We start from the raw sequence: 10403 nt of genomic DNA, 5'->3' as shown, positions 1-10403 counted from the left end.
GGTGTTAGTAAGACTTGAGATAATACAATCTTGGGCGTATTGGCTCTTTGCCTGTGGTGAAGTGTACAAATAAGACAAATATTAGAATGGGGTACTTAAATTTAAGGGGCTTAAAAGATCATGCAGTGTTGTTGTGGCTCCATCTACTGGCAAAAATAAGCAAGCAACACTCCCATCACTGACACTTAAAGAGGCCTCATGCGTAAAGAAAATATGTACGAATGAAAAAATTTGTGCTGTCACCGTTTGGTGACATCACAGCGGAAAGGTCCACACACAATTTTCAATTTGGTACTCAGGTGTTAAAAACACTTATCTCAAAGTCAGTATATAAAATCCGATCCAACTTTAGGTGTGAGGCCTTTTAAATACCACCAAACTGAACCAAAGTGATGTACGGAGGACGTAGATAAAAGACATACATGATAGACCATAAAACATGAGTAAAAACACAATAGCATCCACATAATATAATATAATATAATATAATATAATATAATATAATATAATATAATATAATATAATAAGGAGAAGAGATGGTTTTTAAATAGTGACTAAGAAACAGACAAAGAGGCCAGTCTGATGTGTACTTTAATTTTACAAGGCCTATTATTGTTGGTCCTGCAGGACACGGTGGCCATCGTGCATCCTCCCTCAGGTGCAGGCCGTAACCAAGCAACCAGAGTCACCTGAGCTGTGTACCTGAGTAAACAATCAGTGTAGCTACGCAGCCTCTCTTTTTGTCTGGGCTAGTTTCTTGAGCACTTCTCAGTTTTTAGTGTCACAAAATTATATTCTCGTACTTTTTAGAGGAAACCTAAAAAAAAAAAAAAAAAAATGCCATCCCATATTATGCTCTCCTACCAGTGGGATGACCAGGCTCTTGTGAAAAAGATATACGACCGCCTGAAAGATGACGGCCTGCCCGTGTGGATGGATATCGAAGGAGGGGTGACAGGGAACATCAACGATGCGTGAGTATGAAAAGACCTGGCGTCCAGTCTTCGTCGAGGACAGCGTGACTTTATTGAAGCTGTGTGTGGTTTTAGGATGGCTGCAGGCGTGGAGGAGGCTGTGGTGATTTGTCCGGTCATGACTCCGGCTTACCAGGCCTCACGCAGCTGCAAGAAAGAGCTCAGCTATGCAGACACGAGGGAGGTCATCATTGTGCCGATCATGCTGAGCAAAGAGTGGGAGGCCAGCGAGTGGCTGGGGCTGATCACTGCAGGCCTGCTGTGGGTGGACTTCAGGTGAGGATGAAGAGGACATGTGACGCCTTCTTCTCTCCGATTAAGGGATTTCATAAACGCTGTTAATGCTGTTTCCTCCTAGAATTGCAGACGAGGACGAAGAGAACTTTGACAAGTGTGTCAGGTCTCTGGAGGAGGAGATCATGTTTAACGCCGGTCACCTGCTCACAGTCGAAGAGTCTCCTAGAGAGGAGGTGGACCAGGGAGAAGCAGCTAAACCTGTTCTGAAGAAGAAACCCGGTCGAGGTTTTCGTCACGCGCTCTCTGACCTCTACATCCATGACTCAGGTATGGATACGGAGACAGGAAGCAGGAAGAGGATCTGTTTTCCATGAACACATCTGCCACTATCTGTTGATGAGTGAGGTTTAAAAGGATGAAAGGATGAAATAACATAAAGAGTAACTCAGTGTTAGAAACTGGATGTCTGTGGTGACAAGACCACAAGCCGTGCACAGGTAGTAACAGGGTTTCTGCCTGAGACTGAGGGTGGATCCAGTGTCCGGATACTGTTATAGGTGGAGGTCTTCAGGATTAACACTTTAACAAAACACTCAGAACCTTGTGGCTTAAAGAATCAGTTCAAGTGAATCACAGAAAACACAAGTCCTGTCGTGTCTATGGATGAAATAATGGCAGCTGTAGAAAACCAAGACTCCAAGTTTTAGGTTTTATCGCAGCTTATTCTGCTTCATTTAACCCCACTCTCCTCATTAGTGGATGCTTTAGTCTGCCATCTAGTGGTAGCAAAACGTCAAGACACTACTTAATATAAAAACAGGACAGTGGGTTCATTCCACAGGTGATCACAGGACAAATGTGGACGAGGTGGAAAACATAATTGAACGGTTGAAACTTATTTATGCTTATTAGCATTTCTCGTTTGATATGACGCACATTTACCATATTTTATCAAGAGCAACGAGCCACAGCGTCGCTAATTAGCAAGTATTCGTTTGAGGACGTTGGGACTTCATCTGTCTCTGCTCAGACAGGTTCAGCAATTAAAATAAATAGTTTTATATGGGTGACTTTATTATAATATAAATAATATCAGGACATAGTTTTTTTTTTCCAACTACTACTTCCTGTTCAAAAATGGTGCTACTAATCCCAAATACCGTGGAGAATAAAAAATTCAGACCAAGCAAAAGCTCGGCTCTCAGGAGGTCAAGGATGGACACTTTCAATGGAGCAGTTAGGCAAAACTTAACATACTTGAGAGGGAATTACAGCACAAACACAATACTACTGTTTTCTAGCAGCCTTCTCCATTATGCTACCAATGGAGATCTGGGATCTGGTACTAAATCCAATATTTATTCTGTAAGAAGAGTATGATCTATATTTGTCATAAAATTCCAACCAAACCCAAATGTTTGTCCAATAGCAACACATCTGGGATTTGTATTTTCATCTGAAAGCTGATTTCATAAAACAGTAATAGATGCCGAAACTTTGAAGTTTGATTTTTTTTTGTAGAGTCTAGTATCTATGAGTATATATTTTTTGTTTTGTTTCTGCGACACTTAAATGTCAAACGCACTCCTGATGACCAAACTGTGGTCAACCACATGTTAACCTCACAGGTGAGCAGATAATCCGGCCGCGTGGCGACAGCAGAAACCCGGTGGATCTCAGCGAGACGCCCGGGGCTCAGTGTTACTGGGAGGAGATTAAGGGCGAAGCCTGCAAGTACTACAGGAACGCCGTCACCAGCAGATACCTCGGTGAGAACAGACACTCTGAGACAAGAGGGGGTCGAAAAAATGTGGGTCTTTATTCAAATGCAAAGCCAGAAAAAAAGGAGGAACAGTTACGTCCACATCTGTACAACTGGCAAATCTGAGTCAATACAAACAAAAAAGAAAAAGAATATTTTCAAACACACCGTCTTCTTTCTTTGCTGCAGGATTTGATGCCAATATGAACCAGGTCCACTCTGAAGTCTGCCCTTCTGAGTGTGAGAAGTGGCTTCTGTTGGTGGACCAGAGTGACCAGAGCCATCAGAGAGCCGTTGTCATCAAGAACAAACACTCCGGGTTGTTCCTGGCTGTTCAACACGGCAACTTTACGGGACTAACGTCATACAGCGAGGACTGCAGATGGTTTTTAGAATAACGCGCGCAATCATCCTGTTGCTGCTTCTGTTAGAGGCGCCGTAATATTTTAAAGCAAATGAGAATTGCTGGGCATATCTACTACAAGAGTCAGTAAAAATACAATGTAAGTTGTTACTGTGACAAGAGGAAAAAAAACAAAAAGAAACAATGGTTAGAATCTTTTTCTCTTGAGGATTTCTGGTTTCCAGTTGATTGGGTGGCTTTCTTCGGTCTGCAGGAAATAAAACACAGTTGTCAAATTATCTGCTTCTTGGGATTTAGCAGAGGAAAAATACAAAACACGTTAAATATAAATGTGTAACTCACAGCGGTGTCGTCCTCTTTGTAAACTTTAATGGTCTTGTCGGCCTCTGCGGTGATCAGTCGGCTCTCCGAGTTGTCAAACATGCAGGCGAAGATTCCCGACTCGCTGTCCAGAGACCCGGGCTGCACGGCCGCATGGATCCGCTGGAAGTTGTATCCCGTCCTCCAGTCCCACATGTGGATGGTGCCGTTGTCCGCTGCAGAGCACGGGGGGAAAAGAAAAAAAAAAAAAAACGTGAGACGAATCCCCGATGATTCTTAACCTGAGTGAAGATAATGGTCAAATGCAGCCGTTTAGTTTTACCTCCAGACACCAAGACGCCGTCAGAGTTAACAGCCAGGGTGTTGATGATGGCGTTGTGGCCCGACAGGTTCTGGATGAAGTTGCCATCTGGGAACATCCACTGCTTGATGTTATCGGCGGATCCCGAGGCAAATGTGTATCTGAGAAATAAGAGAATAACGCGTCACTTCTAGTCTTTAATTGATTTGGAACAACCGAAGGTAATTCTATAATCCTAAATATGACTCTCATGTCTATCACAGGTTCCAGAGCCTAGATTAAGTCTTTATGTTGTTTCTCTACACAGGACTAAACTGCAACAGTAAACATATTCTGAAAGATCTGTGACGCTAGCTACATTACATCTTTATTATTAACGCCCCCTAGTGCCTAAACTGAAAGAACCTGCAAAACATTTAGAAAATAATTATTTATTTTACAACATGAATGTAGTAATTAGGAGTCAGGAATGCAATGTTCTGCACCACATTGAAAATTGTATCAAACAATATGTCTTGAATGGCCTCTTGACGGTTCCTCCATCTTTCTACACGTTGATGTTGTCTACTCACTGTCTCGGGTGCAGCACCAGAGTTCGGACAGACTTCTTGTGGTTGGTCAGAGTGGCTCTAGTTTTCCCAGCGATCAGATCCCACAGCCTGATGGTTGAATCGTGGCTTCCTGCAGAAAATCAGTCACATATGTCAGCGGGGAGACAACTAACAGGTACGTCTGTGGGGATTAAAGCAAATATTTAGATGATGCTTTTAGATTTAATTATATATATTTACCTGTGATGACTTGTGGTTCTGCTGCTTGACATCTCACTGTAGCCACAGTGTTGGTGTGACCGGTGAGTGTGTGCACGTTAGCTTTGGTCCTGATGTCCCACACCTGTATGGACAGTGAAATCCAGTTGTTTATCCTGGTACATGCTCAGAGACACACATGCTCAACTACAGCCTCTACACAAGACACCATAACCACACTGCTTGATGTGTTTGAAAAGGTAGACAAACGTCATGATTAGCCCAACATCAAATTTCTTAATTTTTACAGATTTGTTTAAATGCTTTCGTTCGATCCTTCTTAACCATATAAACAATGAAAATCTGACCAGATAACTCAATGCGAGGACAGTTTCTCATCCTTAAATCTGAAAAAAGATATGCAGATCAGGATCTTACCCTTGCTGTAGCGTCTCTGCTGCACGTCACAAGTACGTCGATGGTGGGATGCAGATCCAAATCATATACAGCACTGAGGTGACCGTGGTAGTGCCTGATGACCTGAATGTACACCAACCACAAAAGTTTAACTTCCGGTTTATGACCTTTATGATTTTTTTTTTTTTTTTTTAAACGACTCAATTTCATTTTCCTCCTCCTGCCCACAAACTTTGTGTAAAGGCTGACCTTACCTTGTTGTACTCCAGATCCCAGCATTTGACCTGCTTGTCTTCTCCACAGGAGAACAGATAAGGGCTGCGGTTACTCACGGCCACACCACGCACTGTACTGATGTGTCCGGTCAGAGACAGTTTCAGTTTGCCGCTGGCCAGGTCCCAGATCTGTCGGGACAAACGGCCTTTAAGTTACACCAGGACGGAACATTTCTAGAAATAGCGTATCCACAGTCACAATCCCACCTTAACGTGTAAGATACAAATGATGAAAAAATAAAACAGTTTGCGTCCATCAACAGCAGAGCATTCTGATGTGTATAAACCTACACAGAACACGATCATTTATATAAGTCTAATGAGATTTTGTCAGGTTTTTGGAAGGTTTTCCGTCCCTTTGTTGTGTTATAATATATATTTTTTGTGATGGTTCAGCAAAGTCTCACAGCTTAGTGTCTACACAAAACATTACTATCTCCCACAGAAAACTCTGTAAATGGAAATAATGAGTCTATAATTAAATAAGAAGAGGACGATCAACTAAAGAAATGAATTTTTCACAACAGAAATACAAAGAAATACAAAGGCTAAATGTGCTCATGCATTATATGTTTTATTGTCTTTCTAAAAATGTCAAGTGATGTTTACTATAGATGAACATAAGATGTGATTTAATAAAGAAGAAGAAGAAGAAGACATGTTATACACGGAATAATAATCAAGCAACGTTTACCTTAATTGTTCTATCAGCGGACCCTGTAACAAACCACTGATTTCCAGGCTCCACAGCAATGGACCTCACCCAGCCCAGGTGACCACTGATAACCTGTCAGATAAATATTATCACTGTTTACAATAAAATACATTTAAGAAATAACCAAATAACATTTAAATTGGAGAAACGATCCATAGTTACCCGAAACAGTTTCCATGGCGGATGCCACTGAGGTTTGGGCATCGTTGGTGCTCTCCTCATGAGTGCAGAGTTTCTGGTGCCACCTCCTTCCAAGATCGACTAAAATAAGCACAACAATGGTCAACTCTGACCTCTTCACCGGGTTAACAAAGATAAATGAAGATGAAACTCTCATAACTTTCTTTATACCCAATCATAGACGTCTATGTGTATTTGTCTAACTGTCCTACCCCTTGGTGGAAATCCACTGTGACCTACCACTGCAGTCGAATGAGGACGAGATCTCTCTGGTATTCCAGCGTGTAGATGGATGTCTCCAACGCTGGCTGCAGTGCGGCTGGCGTCCTGCCTGAAGGTGCCCAACAAGGCAAACATGGTTAAATTGTGTTGTTCAATCAATGTATTTATTCCAAATGAGTCCCAACAACCCACTCAACTTATAGAACATGTAGAGGAAAAGATTACCTGGCTTGTGAGGGCGGCAACGCCAACGTCATGGAGTGAACTCCTCCCTCACTGGGATTTCTGTGCATCTTCGTGTCAGCAGTTAGTGCCACTCCTGTTGAATGAAAGGTACAAGTATGAACACAGGAATAAAGCAGCTAAAAAGACATTTAAACTAGAGTAACCAGTATTTACCAGGTCCAGAGGGGTACGCATGTGTGCCGGTTATCAGGTATTCTGGGTCATCACCTAAAAAGAATAGTAAAAAAAAAAAGTATTCAGAACAAGAAGAAGAAGAAATTATCTTAAAATTTCTTAAATAAACTACAAGACATTGTTAATGCACAGAATCCTAATCAGCTGCTCTCATGCTGAGGGTGATGTCAGTGTCCTCCTCACCTGGCTGTGTGTAGCTCTGGTGTCCGTGCATGCCGCCTGGAAGCTGTGACACTCGGTCTTTGCCTTCCTTCAGGACGGGCATGTGTAAAACTGCATTGTAGTCTGCTTTCAGTTTCACACCCATCTTCATCTTATGGCTGCAAAAACGAGAGACAGCAAACAAGCGCTCTCAAATGTTTACACTGACCACGTGATTTATCACACAGTTTGTTTGGTTTCAATATAGATAAACAGTTCTCTACATACCTTATTAATTTGAATTTATAGCTAAATATTTCATCAAGTAAATAAAATACCTGACAAGTGAACGCAACAACACTTCAACTTACACTTACAAATTAATTTATTGTAATTTTCAGAAACAAAAACAGAACTGTTTAAGGGTGACCACCTGATACTTATCTACACATGAGGCAGACTGAATATATTTTGTTTTGGACTGACGTGGTCAGAGAAAGCCAGAAACATTATCCACGATTGCAGAAGCAAAATAAAGACGAAAACTTCTAAAAGAAAATTTAGCAACAATTTTCTGACAAATCGATAAAGCATGAAAGCTTTGACTGTATGAAAAAAAAGCGCTTTAAGGAACATTTTACGCGTAAATCTGAATATATCTATAACTGTGCATCAACTCAGACTGTAGGACTCTGTTTTAGTTTAGTGTACCTGATACACAGGAGATATGTGTAGCCTAATAAATAACTAGTTCACCTGCAAGAAAACTCTCATCCTTTGCTTTTGCCAAAATATTCTTATTGATTTATTACAATCATGACACTTCTGTACCAACCACACAGTCTAATCCACAGCAAACCTGGTAGCAGAGCATCCAGAAACAAGATCTGTTCATCATTTAACGCAGCGTGAGAACATTAAAGATGAAGTTTAAATCCGTAGTCCGCACTAATGTGAGCTCACCTTTCTTCATCCAGGGCGACAGACTTCGCATGGTCCGACACAAACATATCATGGGTCCTTTTAAGAGACCTGAAGACCAGAGTGTGGACCGAGTGTTTCTGGACATCCTGTAGGAGACAGAAGTTCAAATTTAAAGTTGTACACTGACGAAACAACCAAAAAGTAACTCCATAAACCATAAACAAGAAGCGATAACAAAACAGTAAACGAAGTCCCTCCAGCAATTAGTCAGGCCCGACAGTGTGTGCGCCGGGTCGCTCCAGGGCGGGAGCGAAGCAAAAAGCCATAAAACAATTAAAATGTTCATCTTACCTCGGTCATTGTGGTGATGAAAGTACCGCTGCTACCCCAAAATAAATAATATATAGGTTTTTGGCGAAACTAACTTGGGAGCACTCGAAAAATTATCACAAACGTGAAAACATGACGGACACTACAACGCAGTGGCCAGACGACCCGGAAGTAAACAACTAGGGAGCGAAGCTGCTAGTAAATTGTTGGCGCCCCCTGTCGGACAGGAGGGGGAAGCGACGCATAGATGGATAGACCCAGAAACACTTTAATGATCGATCCACGAGGGAAATTACTTAGTCACCGTAGCTTTGTTGCATATATAAGTAAACAAAAGAAAGATAAAATAAAATTAGATTAGCATTATGAAAAATGTACAAAAATAGTTGGCAAAACGGTAGATAGATGTTTATTTGTTTTTGGCTTTATGTTTGTCGTCTTTTCACTATGCTCACTATGCCAACCACTGAAACGCAAATGCCAATTGGCACAACCACGAGGAGGGTGGAATTTGAACTCCACAATGGCTTATCAAAATAAGTCTGCTGATGCATGAGGACAAGTACTACTAGTACCAGGACCAAAGTAAATAAACCATGCAAATGTGCATAAAAATAAAGTTGAACGTTTGGGTTAAAAGTGCCACAGTCAAGGCTGGATTTCATGTCCTGAACAATACTGAATAGACAGCTTTAGTCCTGCAGTTGGCTGATCTGGGTCACTACTGCAAAGTTGGGTAAATCAGGGACATTTTTCAGTCAGCATTCAATTCAATTCAAACCAGTTCAATTCAATTTTATTTATATAGCACCAATAACAATATACATTGTCTCAAGAAACTTGAGAAAAACTGTTCTGAAACCTCCAGAGCAAGCCTGAAGGCGACATGGCAAAGAAAAACTTCCTTTTAACAGGAAGAAACCTTGAGCAGAGGGCCTTGTATGTAAGTATGTATTAGGATTTTAAATTCAATTCTTTAAAAGGAGCTGAAGTGGCTGTTTGGTATTATTTTAGCTGCTGAATAACTGGAACTAGTCTTTTGTGACACGTCTCAAAATCCAAAAGTCCATGATTCGTTTCAAAGGTTTATTGTTTCAAAAATGGCAAAAGAAAAAAAAGCCATCGAGCAGTCATAAACAAAAAATGTAAATAATACTAAATGGGTGTCGAGGAATGATTATTATAACGGTGAAAAATAATGGCAAAGTGATGGTCAACAAAAAATATTAGGTCAGTCCCCTTTTGTCTCTATTGTCTCAAAACTCCCGCCACCATGCACCACAACCAATAGAGAAGAGCTGCACCCCTGAATGTGACAACACCATGACGCAACAACCGCATGATGCAAAACCCACACACAAAAAATAGATTCTGGCTCCAAGAAGCCAATGAGAAGAAGCTAAAACTGGAGTAATATTATCTCTCTTGTTAATTCCTGTTAGTGGTCTTGCTGCAGCGCTTTGAATCAATTGGAGGCTTTTTAAAGAGCTATTTGGAGTCAAACAGTAATGAGTTACAATGGCTCAACAGATCTACCCTCCTCCGATTTATGACCTTGTCTTTCAGAGGAGCAACTAAATTTAAAGTTGTACTTAGGGATGCTGTAGCGCTATCAACAAAATAATCCATTTGTGTTGGCGTTAGGTTGTGGTAGCAGTCGTCCACATCAGACATAAGGCACCGAGGTAAACAATGAAGGAATTAATTCCTTATATCTTGTTGCAGCATCCACCATAACGAAATGTCTTTACAATTTCAGTGAAATCAATTATTTAAAATTTAAATGTTACGAGGACAAAAGAGGGTTATGAGTAGATACTGTCAAACCTTCAATTTCTATGACGCATGTTAGGACAAGATCTAAGGTGATGTGATCTGTTTACATTCTGAGAAAATCCAGCTGATTCTAATAATGACATAAATGAAGAGAGAAGACAAGCTCTGTAATGACTCCATCTCTTCTAAACACTAAGTCACATAAAAAGTCAAGGCCCTGAGACGAATTAAAGCTTTGCTTAGGTCTAGCATTTACAGATAAATCAGAGTGGAAGATTGCTGCCACTCCTCCACC

The 10403-nt window shown here is 41.0% G+C and overlaps 2 protein-coding genes across 2 annotated transcripts; one reads left to right on the top strand and one right to left on the bottom strand.

The window, feature by feature from the left end:
- The first annotated feature begins 679 nt into the window (after positions 1-679).
- LOC125004108 lies at positions 680-3521 on the top strand. Its single transcript, XM_047578477.1, has 4 exons — positions 680-974; positions 1050-1250; positions 1333-1538; positions 2840-3521. Exons 1-4 carry the CDS (start codon positions 838-840, stop codon positions 3097-3099), a joined length of 804 nt encoding a protein of 267 aa, XP_047434433.1. The 5' UTR covers positions 680-837; the 3' UTR covers positions 3100-3521.
- plrg1 (pleiotropic regulator 1) lies at positions 3012-8523 on the bottom strand. Its single transcript, XM_047578476.1, has 15 exons — positions 8354-8523; positions 8042-8148; positions 7121-7257; positions 6917-6970; positions 6743-6836; positions 6536-6626; positions 6278-6376; positions 6095-6187; positions 5380-5529; positions 5147-5248; positions 4751-4853; positions 4532-4640; positions 3981-4120; positions 3680-3873; positions 3012-3584 (listed from the first exon to the last, which is right to left on the bottom strand). Exons 1-15 carry the CDS (start codon positions 8360-8362, stop codon positions 3525-3527), a joined length of 1542 nt encoding a protein of 513 aa, XP_047434432.1. The 5' UTR covers positions 8363-8523; the 3' UTR covers positions 3012-3524.
- Positions 8524-10403: the final 1880 nt, after the last annotated feature.

This window comes from Mugil cephalus, chromosome 2 (assembly GCF_022458985.1).
Source record: "Mugil cephalus isolate CIBA_MC_2020 chromosome 2, CIBA_Mcephalus_1.1, whole genome shotgun sequence".
NCBI classification, from domain to species: Eukaryota; Metazoa; Chordata; class Actinopteri; order Mugiliformes; family Mugilidae; genus Mugil; species Mugil cephalus.
This window is presented reverse-complemented; position numbering and strand designations above follow the sequence as displayed.

Coding starts and splice junctions, on each gene's coding strand:
- LOC125004108 (XM_047578477.1), top strand. CDS start 838: ATGCCATCCCATATTATGCTCTCCTACCAGTGGGATGACCAGGCTCTT. Junction 975..1,049: donor ACAGGGAACATCAACGATGC/GTGAGTATGAAA, acceptor GTGTGGTTTTAG/GATGGCTGCAGGCGTGGAGG. Junction 1,539..2,839: donor CCTCTACATCCATGACTCAG/GTATGGATACGG, acceptor TTAACCTCACAG/GTGAGCAGATAATCCGGCCG.
- plrg1 (XM_047578476.1), bottom strand. Junction 7,258..8,041: donor GTCGCCCTGGATGAAGAAAG/GTGAGCTCACAT, acceptor TCGTTTTTGCAG/CCATAAGATGAAGATGGGTG. Junction 6,627..6,742: donor TTGCCGCCCTCACAAGCCAG/GTAATCTTTTCC, acceptor GGGCACCTTCAG/GCAGGACGCCAGCCGCACTG.